The sequence below is a fragment of the Harpia harpyja genome, chromosome 13 (assembly GCF_026419915.1).
Source record: "Harpia harpyja isolate bHarHar1 chromosome 13, bHarHar1 primary haplotype, whole genome shotgun sequence".
Taxonomy (NCBI): domain Eukaryota; kingdom Metazoa; phylum Chordata; class Aves; order Accipitriformes; family Accipitridae; genus Harpia; species Harpia harpyja.
In genome coordinates this window covers 11,988,092-12,011,997 of record NC_068952.1, presented here as the reverse complement: position 1 = coordinate 12,011,997, position 23,906 = coordinate 11,988,092, and the positions used below count along the sequence as shown (strand labels likewise).

The following is a 23,906-nucleotide window of genomic DNA, read 5'->3' as shown; positions in this document are numbered from 1 at the left end:
AAATGAACAGGGTTTTTCTTGATTACGGATGGTCTAAGTGTGGTTTTTTTACTTCCCCCTGCCCCCGAGTTTGTCCCATTCCCCACCACACCAGCACCTAGGGATGAAGTAGCTCTCAAACAGTTTGCTTCAACAGTGCAGTGTTTGGTCTTTGCTACTCCCCGCTCATTTAACTTCATTCACTTGCTGTGTGCTATGCTAACTACCTCACCTGAGGCAGGTACAATGTTGGCCCTGCTGGACCAGAACCATCATTGCAAGATACTGCACAGAAAGTGTTGACTGACCACCACCTGACCTTCCATTCAAATATTTTTTTTTCCCAGAACAGTGTGATCAAGTGAGCTTAGACTATACCATTCAAATTACAAGCTGTTTGAAGCACCAACACAGGACCTGGGAAAGAGGCAAGAGCGGTAACTGCAAGTGACTGGTAGGCTGTCACCTCCTCCTGCCCTCACCTGTCTGGACACAGGAGAACCTGTATGCTGCCTCCATGCCTGCAGCCAGTGCTGCTGTTTTGTGTTTTTCTTATTACAATGAGTTGTTGCTCCCTTGTTCAAGGCTGTGTTTGGTCAATACAGTGCCTTGATTTGCTCTGATCAGCTGAAAGTAGTAAATTGTGTTCCAAAATGCTTCCTTAGAAGGCAAAGAAAAAAAGAATGAGGGTGTACTTTTTATATGCTTACTACTATATTAATACTCTGTTAGTAGAGGATGGAAGAAGCAGAATATGACTTGGCATCCTCCTTTCCTTGCAACAAAGCCTTCAGAGCAAACACACAGTGGTGTACTGCTGCCCTGCAGACTCCACAAGTCTGAGCTAGGCATCTAGACTAATAAGGGACTTGACTTACAAGGAAGAAAAAAACACCACCACCACAGCACAGTTAGTTAGCATGCATTCTCTATAAAATAATCACATTTAAATGCCAGGCTGACGAAAGATGTATTTTTCACTTCCTTAGCAAAGACTGGGGGGAAGAGTAACAGCCTGAGACACTTTGAACTCTTACCATCAGCTCAGATGCCCAGGTACAGAGTTGCTGGAGTTTACTTTGAGTTGGACTGATCAGGAATAAATTTTTGTTTTCACCTTACCCTCTTGCAGTACTGCTCTTGCCCAGACTACCTCCTGTAAAGCTCCAGCTGAATCTGAGAGCAGGTAGTTTCAATGAATGTACACAATATCTTATTTGAAGTATTTTTTTAATATTAAAGTCACTATACTTTAAATCAAAAAATGACACATCATAGAATTCCAGTGTATTTTGTTTTAACACATACTTTAGAGAGGGGAGGCTAGACTTTTGTTGAGTGCTTTACCTTCCACTAACCACAGTGAAGGCAGTAACTGCATTATGGCAGCAGACGCAGGTCATAGCTCATGCAGAAGTTAAATGGTCTCCTGTTCTGAGAAGCATTCGCTGTCCATTTTTTTAGAACTTAACCACTAGTGTTAACTTCTTGAAAATCAGTGAATTCTCTCCTTTCCCCCAGTCCCCCCCCATATATTGAGGTAAGCTTGTTAAATTTGAAATAGGAAGGCATGAGTTTGTTAGACCTGTCCTAGAGTTAGCTCCTTTCTGAAGTTCAAAGGCCCGTTCACTAGGCTGTTCCTCCCGCTGTCGTTTTCTGGAAGAAAACATACCTGTTTTGCATCTTTAATTGCTGTATTGCTGATCAAAGTTTATTCCAGTTATTGTCTATCCCTTCTGCTACAAATAGTTAAAAGGCAGTCTTACTCTCAGTTTATGTGGTTCATTACTTGACGACTCCTCTTCAGATGTCTCTTTCGGATTTTGATCATCCACTTAACACTTAACTTAGCAAAGTCTGCTGCTTTAAACAGAGCCAAAAAGATACCACAAAGAAGAGCGATCATGTTCCAGGGGTTTGCTGTGATAATCTGAAAGAGATTAAAAATATTATTCCCCTCATCTGACTCAGCATATATTATTATATGTATTCAATAACAAACAATTCCATTTTTCAAATTGAAGTGTTTTTCAGCATATTCCCTTATGCTGCAAAGGTGGCTTGTAGTGCCTTTTCCACACATCTGCCTCACACCACAGTTTAGCAATTCCTTCCATCAGGAAGAAAACACACTGTATTAGCTGCTAAATCCCTTTTAGACTATTTCAGTATATTCAATTGTTTAAAACACTAGAGATACAGTTAAATTACTAATTTCAAGATTATAGATTAAATTTACTACATTATTTAAAGATTTACAAAAATAAGTAGCACATTAAAGATGATCTTCCAGAAGACAAAGCTAAAAGAAGTGACTACTGGGAAGCTTTAACAAGACAGCATTGTAATGCTAAACCCGCTTTTGACAGTGGCAACTGTTTCTGCAGACCTACAGCAAGTATTTTATATTTCTATTTTTAACTACATTTGGTTCAAGAGTAGTTAAGTTTATTTATAGTTTGCAATTCTCCTCACACCTCTAGGCACAAGGATGACTTCTAGGATCTCAGATGAAGCAAGCAGAGCTAGGCTTAGGCAGCAATAAGGTAGCACACAGCTTTGGGACTTCCCATGGAGTCTGCAACTCCAATGGTCAGCATAAGTGCAGTGTCACTAGGTCACCACCTGAGCTAGAAGGTCTTAAACAGGCTTTCCATATTTGTTAATCCTCCTAACAGCAGCAGCGCTGGCTGTGAGTGCTTGTGAACTATGGCTTCTTAGCAAGAGGAAACAAGCACCCCCAATCCACTGGATCAAGGGCAGCTTTCAGCTCGAAGGCGGCAGAGGTGCGAACCCCATCTGGCAGAGTGGAACAAGAGGTGCCAGGGGTAGGACTAGGCTCTCAAGGCTAAGGAGGTGCCTGGCCCCAGCATGGACATGACCACAGGAGTTCAAAGGACCAACCACCAACTCCTGCCCCACACAGTCTGCATTCACACTCTGGTTTTGGGCAAGAGAACAAGAACTCTGTGGATTGGGCAGGTGATGGACTTTGGTTGTCAGGTAAGGCCACTTTAAATGCAAAATTTTAAACAGATTTTCTCTGCACACTTTGGCATTCTACATTTTTGCAGAGAGGGCAAATGTATCTGACTTTCTCCCCTAGAACACTAGGAAAACAAGACTTATCTCATCCTTAAGGCACATGTACCTGCAGTACACACCTGCACACCTTTTAAGCACTCCAGGGACCAACTGTGGTCTTGTCTGGCACATCATACACCTCTGGCTGCAGCATACTGAGCTAAATTTTAAAGTGCTTTTTGTGCACTTGAATGCAGTACCAAATTGTATTCTAGTAATGGATAAAAAAATAGGCTATTTTTATTATTCTGATTTAAGCCTAGGTTTCTTGCTTGTCAATTAATGAAAAAAGTCATTAAATCTGTTTATCCAAGCACACTTCCCTGAGCAAAAAGTTCAGACTTGACCTGAAGCTACACTTTGCTAGAACACAGGGGACGTGTGCTTTTTCTTAGCTACGTGTACCTCTAGCTGCAGACAGAATGCTGAGTGTCACCATGCCAAGGAAAGGCAGCAGATGGTCTTGACCTCTGCAGAATATGCATTACTGGATATAAGGAAGAGCCTAGACTGAAATTTCAGAAGTAACCTACCTCCTCCTTTGAATTTCTGCTTGGAGTGAGGTAAGAGGCATGTGCACACCCACACAAACCATGAGCATGTACAGTCGGGCAACAATTCAAAAAGAGACTAGCATGTTACTCACATCTTGAACAGTCTGTATAAAAGGATCTTTCCATTCAAATACCACAAAAAACAGCTGATCACTTCTTGGTTTAGTTCTCTGGTCAATATAGTTAACCACGCTAGTCTGGGGAGAGGGGAAAAAAAAGAAATGTACAGGTTATGTTCTTCTGTGGTGTAAATGAGTCTGTGCAACAGAAAAGGCTTGTAAGACGGTGAACTTAGCAGACTGTTCACGGACTTCCAATTCAGTCCTCCTCTACCTGGAACAATAGGCTCTCAAAATATGGAAAGGGCAGTTCCTTCCATCTGTGTCATGCTCATATTCTTTTCCTATTTCTCACTTAGTAAAACACTGCAGTACCATTTTTATACTGGTAGCCAGGGCCTTTATTTTATTACATAGTTTTTCCCTTTTAAGGGGGGAAATTTCATTTACAAAACTCATTTACTTAGAGTAATACAGCATGTGGGAAGTTCTTATGAATGAATGCTAAATTACCAGACTACATGATGATGGCAGGAAGACTCTTAAATCAGTTGTAGAATAGACTGGAAGATGCCAGCACATGCAGAGTGAAAATGGAAGGGAAAGAAGCCTAGATATTAACAATTAAAACCATACTTCCCAGTACTGCCATTTACTAGATTACCATTTCAAACTAGCACTGACGGGCAGAGAGTTCTAGCACAGTTCCACCAGGGTACAGTTTAGGATACCAGATCGATGTTGCAGCCACCTGAAACCATAGTCTTATGAACCACAATCTGGAAAAGTATTAAGACATCAGGCCTCAGAAAAACATTGATCTTGTCTTGTAACACACACCCCCAGCCCAGAGGGGAGCTACACAGGCAGTAACAACACAGCTTGCACTAACTCTCCTGCTGCTAGGAGCCAATATAAACTGCTCAAGAGCCAGACAGTTGCCTAACAGGAACACACACTGGAGTTACAGCTGAACAAGTGATGGAAGGACTTCTCCCTTCTGCAGCCCTCAAAGGAGTATTTTTATCTTGGTATGTGCACAAGGGAGTACTGCTGCTCTTCCTACATGAGTTTAGTACTGTACTGGAAGTAATGAATCCAGCAGTACTGTAACTTCATTTCAGGGTTGACAGGAACATGAGACAGATGGAGGAAGCTGCCCTTTCCATATTTTGGGAGCCTGTTGTTCTAGGTAGAGGAAGACTGAATTGGAAATCCCTAAACAGTGTGCTATTTTCACCTTCTTACAAGCCTTTTCATTGTATGAGGGGTGGCCTACTGCAAAACCCTCCCATCTACTATGGCTTAGTTTCTTTACAGACACTTGAAGATTTCTATCAGTCTTCTCCACACACCCTGCTCTGACCAGATTTTAGGCTGTGAACATGTAGAAGCAGGAGCTAGAACACTATGTATGTTCATTCAGAGCATACGGGAGCTTCACCACCTCGTGGTTTCTGGTCAGACACCTTTGCTACAGACTTGCCCTATACTTCCACAGCTCACTTATTGCAGCGTACCATCACCCCAACTACACTCATTCAAAAAAACTGCACACCAGGAAATAAACAGTATACAAAGCTCAATGAAGGCAATGGGAAAGGAAGAAAAGACAAAGTAGTGACTACTGGGCTAGTTAGCAGACTGACTGTGCTATTTGACCTAATATTTGTATCCAGCTTTCTGGTATGCCACCTCCCAGTTTTAGATCTGAAAGGCTAATGGATTTCCTTATGCAATTTGAGCAGACGTACTGTCAAACAAAGCAAGTGCAATTTATGTCTGAGCTGTTTCAACTTCTGCTGTATTATTAATATGGATCTGAAACCCGGAATTCACATTTGTACCAATTCCTACTTCCTAGGTTTTATTTAAAACAAACCAACTCACCCACCCACAAAACAACAACAACAAAAAAAACCCCAAAACAGTGTTCACCTACCCAGATGATCAGAGAGTCTGTAACTGCTGGACTAAATGGATGTTTATGATCACAAAAAGCTCAGCTTTTTCTGAGTTTGAGTCACCCTTTTGTTTCCTCTTAGAGACATTAGACTTGGGCACACAAAGGAGGACTTTCAAAAATCCTACACTTGGTACGTACCAAAAGGCAAGTGATACAGAGCTGTAGGTGATGAAGGACAGACAGACAGCTGCTGTTAGTGCTTACATGGCAGCAGCTGACATGCATTCTTTCCTCTCCTCCAAACTAAGGCATTAGTTTGGGACTTGCATGACTCTGGGATTTGCCTCCTGTCCTCCTCCAGTGGAGTAGGAGGGTTCCCACCTCACAGTCACAGCTCTACTCTTCCCAAGTGTACCATGGACTAAAAGAAAGTGTAGTCTCTGAAAGATATACTCTGGAAAGGACTGCTCTTAAAATTCTAATTTCTCACCACTGATGAGACACTTCCTCTCCAACCAACACTGGCAGCAAGATAACAAACTCAAAACACAATTATTTTCCTGTCCATTAGTGTGAACAGAACAGGAATGAAAGTCAAACTCATTTCATCTCTAGCTAAGTTTGCATCTTCCACCTGCATATTTTCTAGTTTTAAATGATGCAAGAAGTTAAGCTACTCCATGTTTCTAAGGATACTCAACAGCTAAAAATCCCAAACCCAAACAAAAAGCAGGCACGAGAATGCTACGAAGGATACAAGGCTTATGTTTACCTCTTCATCCTAACATCAGCCCTTGTGGTAACCTAAACAATACCTCTTTCCAATACTAGCTATTATTTAGACAATTCCTTTGGCAATTGTTCCCCACCTTGAACTAAAGGTAGCTGTGTTTGTTAATATTTCTATGTCAGCTCTTTGGACCCTTACCTCAGACTACAGGTGTCACTTACAACACATTCAAGGCCTGGCTTTTCTGGCCTCCCCATTAGATCTTTTCCTGAGATGTGTCACTAGGCCATACCAACAGCCAAGCACATCAAGACATGTACACTTTTACAGAACCTCTCTATGTTAGGAAAGAATGCAAGTAATTGTACAGCCAAAGCTGCTCAGTGGCAAGTGGCATAATGGATGCAATGAAACAAAACACAAGCTCCTCATCTTTCACTCAACCAACCAGCCAACCCACCTACCCACCCTTCTTCCAACTCATATTGCTATTTGCCCTAAGAACTGGTTCTGTTGGCCAGTTATCATTAAAACTGAGGCAGTAACTAGTTCTTAATAAACTAAGAGGTCCCAAAACACTCTTCCTATTTCTATTTTTACCTCTTGTTTGAATTCAACAGTCTCACTACCATCTTCTTCTTTTGTTTTCACCAAGGACATCTTGACCCAAGTTCGAAAGCCTCCAGAAAATTTCCAGCTGGAGTATGAACTTTCACAGTCCTTCATGAATTCTGCTTTTTCTGGACTAAAGGAAAAAGACCATTACTTTACTGACCAAACTCAGAGCGGTACCTGAGCACTATAGGCAGGAGATTGTCAGACCTACAGGCACTTCAAAATGTATTCACAATTCCTTTTATGTTTCAACTGCTAAAATTCAGCATATCTAAAACATTGCGAGTAGCGATGTTTTGATTAATGGTAGCACTTGCACTCATGTGTTCTTCACTACAGAAGACTTACCTGGTGCCCTACCACCCTAGAGTTCTGCCTGCCCCTCAGGATTGTTCTGCCTTATAGGGGAGCTTTATTCTGTTCATCTGTCATCTCTGCGACAGAAAGGAGCAGAGCCAGGACCCCAGGAAACAATTCACCACAATGCTAGGAAGCAAGAGATGGAAGGAGCAGCCTAAAGGCAGGGCAGGCTGCTTCACCCCATTTCTGGGATGCAAAGAAACTGGTTGCAATGTAGACATACTTAAAATGCTTTGAAATTTACATTCAGTTTATTCCTATTATTTTGGAAACACTATACCTTTGGTGTAAGGCTCCCAACTGCAATAACATGGCTGTTTTCCCAATATGCAATCACAGATATTTATAGGCCCAGAACAGCAGGATTGCTTTGTGTCTTTTTTTTAATACTGTGACTATAAGCCGTTTTAAGGTTTCTGATACCCCTCCTGCTGCAAGTGGTAAAGAGGTAGCTCCAAGGCATATCTGGTCTCCGTACTTTCTCTACCAACCGCACAGGACACGCTATTGGAGATCTTCAGTACTGTGATTTTAGCCACTTTCATGTCATCTCTATGAAGTAAGCCTGGCCTTGCAGCTGCTTTTTCAACAAGGTTTCATTTGAAATGAAGGGGTAAACCACTGTTAGGAGTCATGAATCATTAAAGCACGGACTGCTGATTTTTACTAAAGATAGATTTCAGGTTGCAGAGATACGTCAGGGTATGCTGGTCCTTGAGACAAGGGAAAGGGAAATGGTTTTGACTCACATTAAATCCACCTTCCTAGGTGAAGGGAAAGAGTATACTTTGCTTGTATGGCAGAGGGTATGCATGACTAGGTGATTGGGAGATTAAGGTATTTTGGTCTTTCAGGAGAAAGATGCAAAGTAAAAGAAGAAAAGCAGAGCTAAAGCAGCAAGCTCTTGTCCCAGAGAACAGACAAATCAGGAAGATTTGTCCTGTACCAGCACTGACTGGATTTGCACTTCGCCTGTCTTTTTCCTTAGTCTTCAGAATCAGGGCTCCTTCCTACAAACCAAGATACCTTGTCTACAAGGCAGCAAAAGCAAGCACTGATAAAAAGAATACCATACTGATGGCTACTCTGTACTATGCTGCCTGCTTAGGCTTAATAGATGAATACATGTATGTTTGTAGGAAGGCAAAACCTAGCAAAGCCATTGCTCTCAAGTCAGGGCTTCGGGTGATAGGCTCAAACACAGAACTCCATTGTGCATACAAACAGAAAGGAGGAGCATTTCTGGAAAGAAAAACTAACACGCTTTGCTACCCATCAAGACAGATGATACTCCAAGAGCGTTTTAGCAAGTTAGGAATATCTTTATCTGTTTGTAACATTAGGTGCTTGTTTAGTGATCCCAACAGGATGGCAGTGTACCTCTCTAACTTCCCCAAGGAAGACGTGGGCAAAGCATAAGAACAAAGCCCATCACCTGACTGCTCCTCACCCTACAAACCCATGACATAGGGAGACCTGACAATGATGTCTTCCCCCTTCAGTATGTGGGTACAGCAGCAGCTGGTGGGACAGTATGGAAAAGCACAGTGCTTTGCCACTCAGAGGAACATACCTAATTAGCACTCTGCCAGCCAGTCATATACCTAATGCCTGACTAAATACAGCATCCCAGAAAAGCTTTCCAAGCCAACATGGAAAATAATTGAGGCAGGAAGTTATGACACAGAGCTGAACGTTACAGCCACAACTTACATGGTAAGCAGGCAGCAGTATACTTTGCCTTCGACAGTAATTGTAGGCTAGAAAGAGAAAGATTAATAATATCTTAGGAGAAGCTGTGGAGAAGTGGTCTGAGAAGGCATCTCTTTGCATGTGCCCATAACCCAGACTACTGCCAGAGTCAGGAGGGAAAAAAAAAAAAAAAAAAAAAAAAAAAAGGAGGGGAGAGCAGAGCAGAAAGGCACAAGCTTTGCACAAATGATAGCAGAGGGCTAATAACGCAGCTTAAAAACCACACACAACTAAGTGAACACAAAACAAGCAAGGGATTTTAAGATGAAGAACAATTCTCCAGGCAGTTTCTTTTAATCCCCTCTTCACCCCAAAGACAGACAACCTGCAAAGGCTGCACTTTTTCTTTTTTTTTTTTTTTTTTTTTTTTAAGTTCTACCTATTACACTGTCTTTTGGATGTATGGTAAGATTCCTGGAATACCCTGCACCAGGCTCTCCCAGGATATTAATGGTACCTGAAGACCATGCAAAAATTCCTAAATCACAGCAGAGAGAGAGAAGTGCAACAAGCCACTGTCTCAGGTGAACTACAAAGCCCTGGTCTCCTCTCAGCCAATGCTCCCTGGTAACCATTGACATTTCAAACTACTAACAGAGAACCCATTGCCCCAGCACAGACTGATCAACGTCAGACCATGAGAGACTGTATTTGTCCCAACTGTGGGAGTTGCTAACCTAACTCTGGACTGGGCTGTAGCACTGCAATGGATCCTTCTAACACCAATCTCTATTGACCAACCCACAAGAGCCAGAGGCAGCTTAGGGCATCCCACCAGCAGATTCCAACACAACAGCAAGAGCCAAAACACAGATGGGTCAAACCCAATTTGTGTTTATTGCTTTTGCTTTTCCCTAGACTGGGAAACTCTCAGACAGCCATGGGATCTAATAAAGGGTCAGATGGTGTGGTACCAAAAATCTCAATCCTTCTCTGTTATAATTTATTTCTCAGCACACAGCAATCCAGACCAGAGACGTGAACATGGAGCTCTGTTTAGACCCTTAAATAATCTCTGATCTGTTCAGACTGGTATTAATCATTTCACATGACTAAGTTATTTTACATGCTATGCTAACAATAATTTTGTCAGTAACATGTTCAGAGGATTTTCTTCTTAAACCCATATATTATACTAATGACAGCTCAGGAAAGGAACTTGTATTTTTAGCTATGCTTTTTTGGTAAATTGCAAAGGTTTCACTATTTCCTTCCCTCCAATTAATATGGTACGGACAGCAGCTGCCACTGTCTTAAAAAAAAAAAAAAAAAATCCCAGCGGCAGTATCCCTCTAACTCACAGGCCAACAATAGCACACAGTTCACCAGTGTTCTGCGAAGGCCAGAACAAAACTAGCAAGCAGTGCCGGTTTCATGTAGTCTGTCAATCCAATTTTAACAGAAGAGCTGCAGACAATAAAACCCTTGACAGAAACAACCGGACCTTACTTGAGTCCTCACCACTTGCTATGCCTCAAAAAAATCCTTAAAGATACAAGTCTCTAGATGCCATTTTTCTTATCGCTGATGCTTGCAGCAGCCTTCACTGATATGATTATTGCTATTTAAAGCAAAAGTGAGCTGCGAATAATACTGTCTACTCAGAAACTGTGGTGTAGATACAGCAGGACTCTTCTTACCAATTTCAAGGGGTTTTGGATTGTGATGTAAGATGATGGAATACCCTACACATACATTTTACAGCAGTCTGCCTGCCCAACCCAACCTAAGCTCTTTGCAGCCGTGGCAAAAAAATGTAAAGGTAATTATGATATCTCATGAATTCTAGCACATACCTCAGCATCTTTGGTAACACTTTACACAAGTTGCTGGACACAGTAGTAATAATATGCTCTCATAACTAGTGAGACACTTTGTCACGAAAAGTAGTTAACAGTGGCCAGTAATTGAAGTTTCTAGAGGTCATATGGAAGGACACACAACAGTTTCTACAGATATTTTAGTCCAGACTTCCCATCAACTAAATTTAGCCTCTGCTGATGAACCACAAATAATTTCTATTTTCTCTTCTGCTGAAAGGTGGACAGAATGAGTACATTCCACATATGCACACAGTTTCACATGTACTTCATAGCCAGGAGAAAACATAAAACTTTCAACCTGCCCTGAGCCTGTCCAGTTCATGCTCCAGGACACCAGGACAGCAATATACTGAGCAAGACAAGCCCTACAATTTGTACCAAGCTTTGGAGGATGCTATAAAAGAGATACTACTGGCCTCTTGCACACAACTGCTGCTCTTACTGTATTTCACCTAGACTTGCAGATCATTTACTACTAAGTTTAAAAGCCTACATACCTTTGCCAATTTTACCATTATCTGGGTTAGTTCAAAACCATTTTTAACTCACATTCCTACTGCCTGCTGCAAACGGGCACAAAGGATGCATCCCCAAACAGACACCACCATTTCCTACCTTTTCACTTTGCTCCAAACATAACCCAGGCTCAGCCTTCACTCTCCCAGCTTCAGTTCTGGTGCCTTGCAACACTGAGACAAGGCAGCTTCTCTAGGAACAAAGTGACACATCCCCATCTCTTCGGAGATAGATTCTGCCATCTAACCGGTTTGACCTGGCAAACCTGGAAGCAGGAGGTTGCGATCCAGGTTTCTCCCAGGCAGTTTGCAGACGATGCTTACTGATCCACCTATGCTGGTACAAACGCAGCCTTGAAGCTAGGACCTTTGCAATACTACGTATTGCTGTTTTGCACACCTAACCTGTCTTTGCACAACATGGGGCACAAGCTTTTGGGACAGCAGCATGCAGACTTACAGCTTGCTTGCAGAAATACTGCCAACTTAAGCAGGATGTACATGTTTTAACTTGGGACGAAACAGCTCTTTAAAATGGCTTACCTGCGAATTGATACAATGAGCACAGAAATGAGGCTTCCAAGATTTGGAAGATGCATAGACCAAGTTGTATCTTGGTAAGTTGGTTCATTCTGCAAAGAGCCAGGAACCAGATGCAACACAACCGTGCCTTCTGCTCTGTGTTTCACAAGGGGGGTGGTCTCAGACAGTGCTTGCGGTATACAAACAGTTGTGCACCTTGCTGGAATTGGTCCCACTGTGCATACCGCTAACTGCAGCATGAGCCACAAAACCCAAGAAAAAACAACACAGAAGGAACAAGTAGCACCTTCTACATCACTACTCTTAACTGGTATTTTCTCACCCTAAAATATCAATGCCTAAAATATCCAGAACATTAGCATTTTATGAGGCCTTTTAGTACAGTTACAGAAAGTACTTAATGACTTAAGAGCTCTCCTTCACTGAAGTAGAAATGCTTTGTAGAAAGCAAATTCAGGTAATTGGTGTTTGGCTACCCAGAGATACTGTGCCTGAACGCTTCCAGTCTTTGCTGCATCTGAAGAGCACTGGTATGACCATGTCCAAGCCTCCAAGAATGCTTTGTTATGATAAAATCTGTTATTTCTCTTCTCCTCCCTCACCTAATTTTGTTCTGCATATGGCCTTTACCCCCTGTCCCTTTTTCACTGAGCATCTGACCATTACCAAGTTAAGGCTTTCTATCAGGTCTCACTGTGACTAATATCTCATCTAACTTTTAATCTGGATCACAGGGAGAAGAATAGAACCTGAATTTAAATTAAAGCAAAAATTTAACTGTTAAGTATGGAATTTATTCTCACAAGGTGGGAAAAAGGGTGGGACTTTCAAGAAAGTTCAAGGATTAATTCCACTCCTGTTAAAATTAGAGGAAGGTTGATTGGTTATTCCAACAGCACCAATGTCAAACCAATATGAAGCAATTTTGAAAACCCCATCTATGAAATTACATCATTCCGTTAAATCTTACATAAAGCTAGTAATACAGAGAAATATAGTTAATCTTTCAATGAAATCACAACAAATCAATCTAGGGACTTGACCTTTACAGTAATTGCTTTAAAAAAAAAAACCAAACAAACAAAGGTACAGAAATGTTAGTGTTCTCAGTGCACTTCCTGAGCACACTGCCCAGGACAGCACTTCCTGATCACCCACAGCAGCAGACAGCAGTAAGCCAGCACAAACTTCAAACTTTTAGAAAGTGAAGCAACAAATGGCTGAAGCATAGCTGAAAGGTAGTTTTTGTCACTGAAAAAGTCCTCAATTCATTTTCTAAAAAGTAATATTAGTAACTTAAGACATGAAAGAGCAGCAATGTAACCCAAGCATAAAAAAAAAATAATAAAATAAAATAAAATAAAATCCTGTGTGATTTTTACTAAAAAAGCCCTGCTTTCACTAGTATTGTTGTAGCAAGTTCAATGCAGTTACAGGCTCATCCCTTTACATACCTGTTGATGAACTCTTGGAAAGAAGAAAACAGAAGATAGTCAATGGCACTAAAATCTTGGTCTGTTCCATTTAAATGAAACTGCAAAAACACCAGTTCCTTTTTCTTCACATCACGAGGGCCTTGAACAACCAAAGCATACTTCTGTAAGCAAACAGAGAGATGCCGAGAGTAGCAAAGGAATCCTCATTTTCCACTCATGAATTTGCCATCTGTCACTAATACTCTATAGAAATCTAATACACACCGAGATTTTCTTGGCCACTACTAAGTATACATCTATTAAAATATCTAACAAGAATGCCAACTGAATCCCTCCTTTTAGTTTAAAAATGAGGTCTTTATATCAAGATTTAGTGTTTTTCTGCTTTAGTTCTATCATAGTCCTTTGGATTCATGTGGAATTACCAGTCAAGGCCCTGTAACCTGCATTCTGCAGAAGGACAATCAAAACTGTTTTGAGCATTAAAGTCTAGGAACTTTCAGCACTTTACGTGAAACAAATTAATATGGAGTCTGATGTGGAGAACATCAGGCTTCTCCTTGAGAAAGAGGAACAGTTTCACATCCCCCAGCACCTCAAGTAAGCTGCTGAAAGGAAAAAAACACAACAAAAAATGCTAGCAGGCAGAATACAACTTAAAGTAGTGCAGGCATTATACTGAACAGCAAGCTGCTGCTTGCAAAAGGACTCAGCCAATCTGAACAGGGCTCTGCGTGTTTCAGAAGTCTCTGCCTCAGTGCCTCTCTATTCCACTACAGGTCTAGAGCCTATTGGATAAGCAGGCTTCTAAATGAATCTACCATGCAGCATAAAATGCAGGTTCTTAGTTTGTTAAAACATGCAGAAAGAGCATATTAGTGGCAGAAATTAGACTTGCACCTAGAATATTACTTTCAAATATACTAAGGAGCTGCTTCCCAGAAAGAAATGGTGACTAGACAAAAGGCAAAACATGAAGAGGAAAAAAGTTGACCAAACAGGTACCTAGATTGTTTGTTTGTTCACATTTAGTTTCCTTAAAAATAATCTGATGTGGGAGCATGTGGGAGCACTTGACTCAGTGACCACCTGTGGAAAACCATGAGAACAGTGAAGTTCCCAGCTGTTCCCTTTTGCTGTGATTGTGCTTTATAAAACCCTTGCCCAGGTGATGCTGGGTGGAGTGTGATGCTAGTGGGGCACTTCCTGTTGGGGGTTAGTAGGACAAGCTCTTCTCCTGGGGGGCTCGAAGCTCTGAGCAACAATCTGAGCAATCACTTTAGATACAAATGACCATATTTAATACTTTATTTTTTGAACATTTATTTATACAGAAGCTAGATTCCCTGTATTTTTAGGGGCAATTTAAGACAGACTATCACTCAATGTAGCCATCTTATTGGCTCACAGCATTTCAGTGTAATGAAATGCTTGGTGCCCAGTTAAGATTTTTCCAAGTGTGACAAAAATAGCATGTAATTCCCAGCAAACATACAAAAAGAGAGAAGCTATCCTACTTTAATGGAATAACTGCTACTGCTTTCAATCAAAGCTAGATTTACTATACCAAGGAGTATGCTTGCCAGTTCATTTAGGAGAGGAATGAAGCGAGAGTTTCATTGTGAAAAATTACTTATTTTGTCCCATTCAGGTTTTCATGCTGCACACACCCACATGACAGCTGATCTTCCATAACACATATACACACTGACTGGGGTCTTTTACATTTCTGAAAACAAAAGGACAGATGGCTTGAAAAAACCTAGAAGCAACGATCTTTTGCAGCACTTAGTAAATATTTTTACTTTCAAATACCATTACGAGCAGAACACCCCACTGAATAAGTTCTGTTCTACTATATTATTATTACCATAGTTTGATTAGTAAAAGGATCTGTGTAGTTGATTCTCTGCGTGGTGCATTCAATGTCTCCTGGCTGACCTGGATTTATCAGAGGTGGAATGTGATCATAGTAATGATGCTTGCAGCTAAGCAGCCGAGCCTTGCCTGGGTAAAAGGCAATACCTGTTTTGGAAGAAAAAACATTGAAGAGAGCTGATTTCTTTCCCAAGAACATAGAATTTCATTCTGGGATTTAATCCCGCAGGATACTGAGCTATCCTCAAGATCCAGCAAAACAATCAAATTAAACCACACACTTCAGCATTTTTCTGGAGCAGGACAAAAGTGCCAGCTGCATCAGGAGAGAACCCCCATGATGCGTTGAAAAAAATCAGGGTTCACATTCTGTTACAACAATTCAAGGTTCACAGAAGCTACTAAGTTTCCCTAGTCTTCCCACAAGCCAGCAGCTAACACATCAGTCCCTTTCGCCCCAAATGAAATTAATGTGTAAAGTAAATAAGGAGACTACTGAAGTCAAATGGGACACACAGCACTTCAGCATGTACGTTTTCGGATATTATCATTTAACATGTCAAATTTTAATTGGAAATAATGTATGTACTATACATGACAGATCAAAGATCACTGGCTGATCTAATAAAAGTGAAAAGATGCTCTTCAGAACATCTAGCATCTTCTGTTCACTGAATACAATGTCATGATAAAAATCAAAGCCATCAAATGAGTACAAACTGTTACCATCCCTTATTACCTGTATCATTGGGTAGGCAGGCTACTACTTTACCTGTATGGAAATTCATATATACCATAAACCTACCATTCCAGACCAACAGCATGCATTAAAAGAAGCTCAGTCTCCCCAGCTGTAGAAAGCTGGCAAAATACAAGGCCCAAACCCAACAATCCTGTTACATCACATATGCCAGATTTATTACTGGAAACAAGCGTTCTTGAAGATAATGTAGACCAACTACCAAAAAAAAAAAAAGTATGATCTGAGTTATTACATATGATTAACTCACACAACTGAGATGGCCTGTCCACCAAAATGCAAGATGTCAAAGCAGTCAGCATGTATCAGTCTAAAAATGCTTTATCCCTCTCTTCAGTGCTCCATGCTTGCAACTTGCCATCTCATCACTTTAATGGAGCAATGAAGTAAAGGGCTACATTGATTTAGGATCTCTGATCTGGCAGGGATCCCCGACAATACTTTTGGATTTACACGTATGTTGCTCTGCTTCTTTAAATGACATTTTCTTCCTGTCGCTGTATGAAAAGCTCGGGGGAGGGGAGGTGGGAAGGGGAGGAGGGGGAAAAAAAAAAAAAAAAAAAAAGGAAAAGCCTGCTCTTACAGTCAGATCCATATGATCCAGACACAACGACCTACTTACAGAGCCAAGCCTAACTGACCATTACAGCAAAACAACTACAGGCATATGGCAACAACTTGAAACACTCACCTTTCAGCCACAATTACTGGAGTGGTTATTTGTAAAATGTGGTAACACTTCAAACAAAAGCATTATTTTTAAATTGGAAACTGACCTATCGCTGTTGGAGCTGCATTTGCTACCGCAACTCTATTTATGAACGGCTACTGGATAATTAAAAAAAATAATAATGATAGGACTCACTGTTCAAAAATGCTTCTGTGGCGCAATCCCTCCTGCAAACTGCAACACAGTTTTCTGATGCCACACCGCATTTTTATGCCAACATTGTTCCCTGCAGTCACATCACATTTTCATTGCCTACTGATGTAATACCAAGTTGTAAACAATGCAGAACAGAAGCAGAAAGTGGCATTGTGGTTATTTTGTGGTTGGTTTGAGAAATTCACCTTCTTCACTGTCAACAGCATCTCGCTGTCCAGTGCGGAACGATAACAGTTTTGGGAATATTTCCATAAGAAATTATCTTCTTTCCCTAAAAGAGGACTCATTCTAGAGTCTTAAAACACTTCTTATCTATCAAATGTTGCATAATGCTCCACAGCTACTGTCATTCATGTTATTGGCATGAAAGGTCCCCAAATCTCCCGTACAATATTAACATTTCTGTGCAAACTCAACACAACATAGATTAAAAAAAGAGGAAGTGAAAAAGACCTGGGTCAAAGCATTATATGCACTCTGGGCCCTGAAGAATCAACACCAAAAATTTAAAACAATCTAAGATAAATGTGAACAACAACTTAACCCATTTTGTTTCTTACCACTCTTACCAGGTGCATCGTACAAGGACACTTCCTTGTAAGAGACAGACATCACTGGGTGCTTGAGCTTCTCCCTGAAGTCACTGATGGTTTGGTAGACGAGGAACACAGCTACAGCCATGAGCAGCAGATAAATAAACAGGAGAATTACTGAAAAAACATTCTTTAGGCACGTCTTGCTGAAACGCAAAGAAGGGGCAGTGGTACCCAGTTCACTATCTGGAACCAAACAAAATATGGATTAGGACTTTAAAATACAGATATTTGGGCTGAATTTATGTAGTGTTCATTTAAAGATCAATCACTTGAGAGGAAAATAAGCCTCAAACTCAGCTTGATTTAAAAAACCACAACTATTGCTGGTTTTGATTATCAGTCAGACAGATGCTTCCTTCTCAAGCATGAGGCATAATCGTCCAAAGATTGTGCCTCTATTTCACATGTTGAATTTGGCACTCTGATTAAGGACAGGGCAGGCAGGAAACAAGGTTTATTTTCAAGAAGGACAACTCTTCCAAGACAAACAAAGTTCAAAGTTCATAAGAAAAGAAGTCTGTTGATGGTCAATCTTTCTTCCTGGAAAAAACAACTCCTTTCCCCTTTCCCAGTCTGAAGTGACTCTTACACACTTAGCATATGCATCAGCAGAAAGATTTAATATTCTAATGCTCTTACACAGCTATCTGCATTGCATCGCCACCATGGTAGAAGTCAATCTCATTTTTGGACTCTAATTCACAACTCCTTGTGCACACTACATGAAGTTTCACAAAAGGATCCTTCCAATTACAGCTACAAAAAGACCAACCCAATTCTCCCACAGTCTCCTTGCCTTCAAAGCTTATTCTCTGAAGATCTTCACACTAGTCTCACTTGTACACAGACACTGCTTTCCCCATACTCCTTGCATTCGTCATTTCTTTTGGCAATACTTGTAAGGAAAAAAGTTCATGTACTCTTCTTGAGTTACACGTCATGTTTTGATCATAAGCGATATACAGCTGAACACACAAAAGAAGCATTAAAACCCAACATATGAAAGGAGATAAGTAGGCATATTTTACACTGACTCTTCTGTGTGATGTAATTTAATGAGTCAGGCCCCCTCAGGCCATGCCACACTCTGCCCTTCAACTATAACAACATCATTTGGTGTTTGCTCCTTACCACAGCAAACACCAGCCTTTTAGTAAATCCTATTGAACACATAACCACTTACAAAGGTCCATGGTCACACATGTGTTCCCAAGTTACAAGCCAGGAGATGGCAGCCAAGGAAATTCAGACATTAATGTGCACAAAATTGCACTACTGAAACAAGTATGTCTTGAACAGCTGCAAAGCATTCAGGCAATACTCATTTCAGGTTGGCTTACCTTAATGCCTTCATCTGAGCTGCAATAAGCCCATTTAACACTACCCCGCACTCTCCAAAAGCAGGTCCGAACAGTCTAACTAAAATCCATTTAAAAGCACATCTGTTCAATATTGCATCTTGCTCATGTAAATCTGACACAGACTTTGCTTGCAATCCACTGCCATCACAGACACTGCAACTCAGGTAAGATACAACATAAAGGAAGATGACATACTAAGCTATCTCAGAACCAGATGTGCTGAATCTTCTTTGAGCACAGTTCATGACAAAGAAGTGTTCTCACCTCAATCCTTGGAAAAACTCCTTGGCTTTCCACCACTACTTATTCCCCAAAATAAGTAATTTAGTGTTTTGTTTGCTTTCAGAAGTGCAATAAAAACAAACCCCAACCAAACCCCCACACAGAAGCAGCTTATCAGGCACTTAAAATTGGTAATTTCTGGGTCAACAGTACTCACCTGGTAAAATAACAGAGCTGGCATCTTCATGAACTTCCATCTCTCCTTCTCTCTCATCTGTTGGGTTTTCAGATATTCGCTCCACATCTTCACTCAGCTGTGTAGTTAAAACAGTGGTTCAATTTCCAAACATGCTCTCACCTTGCAATTGCTGGAATTTCTATGGTACAAATAAAAGAGGCTCCAACTAACCAAACACACAAAAACATGCCACCAGTCCAAGAGCACCCAACTTCTGTTCCACCTGTTCACAAGACAAGAGCCACAGTTATGTAGACCTACAGCTAAAAATTAAGTCACTTGCACACTGCAAAAAAGGAAAGACAGCACATTAAATTTAACCTACTTCCACCCTGCTCCTTCAACAATAACATCACCTTTTCTTTCAAGATCAAAGTAATTGTTTCCCTGGCAGCTTCAGCTCACTTTAAACCCCCAATTAGGACAATGCCCTCTGAAATAAGCAGGAACTTCACTCTGTCACTCAAGAGCATATTTTTAGGCATAAACAAACTACAGCACATACCAGCAAACAGAGCATTAGCACTTCTTAACAAAGAGGTGCAAAAAGAGTGAGTTGCATTTTAACAGGCATTAGGGCAAGTAACTCAAATGCAGTCTCAGCCACATAGGTAGGTGGGTCATTACAAGGCAACAATCAAACATCCCTACATTTCTGGTACTTATTTGAGCTCACTGTACATATTATTATATATTAGTGGTTATGCAACTAATTAGTCTTCCAGTGTTTCTAAAACAGAACAGAGACCAGATGTTTTCTTGTTTTGCTATTCAGAGTTCTGGGCCCAAACTGCCAAGATACTTCCATCAAAGTCAGAAGCTTGTCACATCAGGTAGGCATCACATGAGATTGTAAAGCAATAGACTTTTTATACATATATAAAGTACCTCCTGTACGTTTTCCAAATTTCTTTCGTGGCAGAGACTGACATGCAAATTACAGCAAGGCAAACCGGGGCATAAGCTTGCAGCACATCATGTGTTGCACAGTAACTGTCCGATCTAAACACTCAGCATCACCTACCTAAATAGGTAAGGAAGATTAGCTTTGTTCCTATTTCAAGGAAAATGGGGGCACAGTTAATGCAGCAGCCATACTGAATGCTATTAAACTTTAAACCCCCAACTTACTCACCAGTAACGTGCATGTATCCATAAGGAAGTGCTTTTATTTCACCCAACTTTAATTCAGTATTGAAATCATCATTATACCATTAACCTCTTATTAGGAAAGAGTCCACTCATTGTACATCTTCGAAGTCTGACGTAAAGTCTCCGTCACCTCCTGCTGTATTTCTGTATTCATTTCGACCATGCAAAGCAAGTTGAAAGCAGTTACGCAGCTGTTTTTAAATGCTTTGCACATAAATAAAGCATGATTTCCCATGGTGTGAGGCATGGAGTGAACAGGTAACTAATAGGCTAAACTCAGTTTATTTGCAGGAGACTTACCAGGGTCCAACCAAAGATACTTTTTTCAATTATCTTCATAAAATAAGGGAAAATTAACACTCTGCTCCTTTTTGTAGAAACACACCAGTTCTATTTGTTTACCTGACCCAAAATAAGCTATTCTGACACAAGAAGAGTATTCACTGAACCTCTTGTACTGGTTAAGCCAAATCAGCTAAGAAGTAATTATACTTATGCAAATTACTTATACCAAAGCTGATCCAAAAAGTTTAATGTAAGTTACAAAGTCACTGCAGTTTCTCAGCTGACTCCCTCACCTCTCTGGTTCAGCCATGGTTCCCCAGGTACAAGCACCTCATCGACTGAGGTTATGTAGAGAGTAAGCGATTTCTATTCCTCGTAGCAAGGAGATCCCAACACAGGTTTAAACAAGAACACAATATGCAACATTTCTTATCCTCTCAAGAGGACCTACAGCAACTCTTCAACACATAGAAGAAAAACTCAGAAAATGTAACCTTTCAGCATTCCTTAGAAACAAAACAAAAAAACCCAAACAATATGCAACTATGTTTTCTTATCTCTGCTCAAAAGGCAGATACAGTTTCATAAGCTTTTCACACATAAAACCAGTGAAGGACAGGTAGTCAAAAGCAGGTGTGCTAACATTGCCTCAGGTGCAGTGAGTAGGTTGAGCTGATGTGTAAGGCCCCCTAAAACCAACTAATTTCACTGCAAATCCTGAACACCTGACTTGACAAGAGGTGAAGTTGCATAAACCCACTGAGGCCACCAAGAACCTAGGGCTGTTCGTGGCTCAGTCACCACATTCTGAGCGTACAGCACACTGACTCTACAAGGCACGGCAGCACAGACCTACAAACCCAACAACTTATAGACATACTGAACTACAGTCTCCTACTGACTGGGAAGCCAGCACAGCATTACTGCATGACAGCCGATTCTAATTTCTTCACACTTGACAGAATCCCCAATTCAAGACAAATTACAACAGTGAACCTAGCGTATGGCAATGGCGTGGCCTCACAGGCCAGCTCTTCCTACGTGTTATTTTTGATAAAGAGGTGAAGCATGGTGCTAATGGAGAAGGAACACAAACTTGTAGGGCAGTTAAGCTTACAATAGGATGCAGAGATAGGATAGGATGTCAAGAGCAGGAAGGGCATGAAACAGACTTTTGTTCAGCATTCCCCTGGGCTCTGCACGTACAGCTGAGTAAGAAGCTGCAGGAGCCTGCCCATGACCTGGGAGTTCCTTTTCAGCCCTGCACACAGAAAAGCACTGGACAAACGGAAGCTCAGAAAAGGCAATTCTAGATATTTGAGCATCCCTGCTAGTGGCAGGAGCACACAGACTGCCCCAGGTACCGGAGAAGGGATGCAAACAGAGCCACTGCACTTACACACCATCTAGACTTGTGCCACAGAGTTTGGGACAATCCCAAACATATGGAGCAGTGTCAGTGGTGGCTGATACCCAAGTCGGAAATGTAACATGCATAGTCCAGTCCATACTTCAAGCATCAATGTGATTTCATTAACTCTCTCAAGTACCTCACCTACATACAAGCTCTTACACGAGTTAATTTCATCCTGATAATCATGGAATAAAACCTTCTTAAATAAAAGGAGAACTTGTCCATACAGGTCTTTTGCTGGTCCACTGATTCATCACCTTCCAATGCCTTCTAGCCTGGCACAAAAACCAGAAGCTGAAACTAAGCAGACAGTACTAAACTAAATTAGAACGTATTAAAACAGAGCCCCAAACTACCCATCACACACAGAAGAAAGCAAACATCTGCAGTCCTTTTGCCTGCAAGACGCAAACAAAAGTGCCCTGCTGCAAGTCTCCACCGCTGCTGAACTCGGCACAAATAGCTTGTATCTCTAGTACAAGAGATAGGAACGAGCAAGGAATTCCGGCTGCTCGAGCCTGTACATTGATAGGCAAACTAGGGGCTGTCTCGGCCTCTCGGCAGGATGATAACGCGGCCTTCAGTTTCAGCTCTGGTACCAAGTCTCTTCTCACGCCCGACAGACCATCTCCACCTCCTTGTTACGAGAGCCCCAGTTACAGAGCTCACCGGCCAGCTGTCCCTAACTCATACACTTAAAAGAGCTGCTGCCGATTATTTTAACCACGTTGAAAGGTAAAACATGCAATAAAGCGCGCCCCAAACCCCCGTTTCTTTCTGGCGAGTGCAGATGCGACCCGACCTCCCGGCTGCCCAGCAGTACGAAGGAGGGCTAGGGGCAGCTCCGGGCTGGTGAAGGCACACGGCCTCGCGGCGGCACCCACCCGGCTCGGCCGCGCTTGAGCGGATGCAGACGGGCCACAAGGCGCAAGGCCGGCTGCGGCGGGCTCCCTGCGGCGGGCGACCCGCTTCGCCAGGGCTCTTCGCCCCCGGCAGCGACGCGGCCAGCCCTGCCGAGCCGCAGAGCCGGAGACCGGAGCCGAACTGAGATCAGGGCGACGGCGCCGAGTGTAACCGCTCGGCAAGCGGCAAGCCCCGGGTCGGGCATCACCGCCCGGGGGGGGGGGGTGCTGCCCCGGCCCCTCTCGGCGAGCTGGGGCCCGCCGCCCACTAGCCCTGCCCCGGCCCCCCCGTACCTCCTGGTAGGATGCGGAGACCTCTGGTCTTAGCATGGCATCGGCGGGGAGCGGCAGCCGCGGGGGCCGGGAGGCAGCCCAGCCGCGCCGCACGGGACTGGACTAGACAGGACTGGAGGGGACGGGGACGCCGCGGCCGAGCCGCCCTGCCCGGGCAGGGCCACGCAGGCGCCGGGAGCCCCCCACCCACCCGCCGGCTGCTTCCCGCCCCGGCGCCGTGGTCTCGCCACAGCGGCGCGGGGGCTGCTGGGAGGCGTAGTCCGGCGCGAGCCGCTGTTAACGGCCGCGGCGCGACCGTTGGTGCCGGGCAGCGGGCAGCTACCCGCTGCTGAGGCCGGACCTCACCTCAGCGGCAGGCAGCGAGGGGGCCCTGGGCGCGCCGGGGGCGGCTGGCAGCCGCCCCGGCGGTAATCACCCTCGTTTTCCACGTCCGGGCTGTAGGGGACGGAGCGTTAAAACGCGCCAGACGCTACACGGCTTGCAGCGCCACCGGGTCTTATTGCAGCTTAGCCATTTCTGCCGAGCTCTCTTGCTCTAGGCGGCATAAAGCCGTGCAGCGCAG

General features: G+C 42.6%; 1 protein-coding gene across 7 annotated transcripts; it reads right to left on the bottom strand.

Annotated features, from left to right (window-relative positions):
• Positions 1-1,192: 1,192 nt before the first annotated feature.
• Positions 1,193-23,520, bottom strand: PACC1 (proton activated chloride channel 1). Of its 7 annotated transcripts, none has more exons than XM_052805423.1 (8): positions 23,345-23,520; positions 19,277-19,373; positions 17,450-17,659; positions 15,227-15,381; positions 13,375-13,517; positions 6,913-7,057; positions 3,710-3,814; positions 1,193-1,909 (listed from the first exon to the last, which is right to left on the bottom strand). In XM_052805423.1, exons 1-8 carry the CDS (start codon positions 23,378-23,380, stop codon positions 1,748-1,750), a joined length of 1,053 nt encoding a protein of 350 aa, XP_052661383.1. In that variant the 5' UTR covers positions 23,381-23,520; the 3' UTR covers positions 1,193-1,747. The 7 variants fall into 7 exon arrangements, with proteins under 7 accessions (XP_052661383.1, XP_052661387.1, XP_052661388.1 ...); XM_052805427.1 differs by having other exon boundaries at positions 17,450-17,551; XM_052805428.1 differs by having other exon boundaries at positions 17,450-17,551; positions 19,277-19,436; positions 23,345-23,512.
• Between the last annotated feature and the right edge of the window lie 386 nt (positions 23,521-23,906).

Coding starts and splice junctions, on each gene's coding strand:
- PACC1 (XM_052805423.1), bottom strand. CDS start 23,380: ATGCTAAGACCAGAGGTCTCCGCATCCTACCAGGAG. Junction 3,815..6,912: donor CTGTTGAATTCAAACAAGAG/GTAAAAATAGAA, acceptor CCCTCTCCCCAG/ACTAGCGTGGTTAACTATAT. Junction 1,910..3,709: donor TTATACAGACTGTTCAAGAT/GTGAGTAACATG, acceptor AATCTCTTTCAG/ATTATCACAGCAAACCCCTG.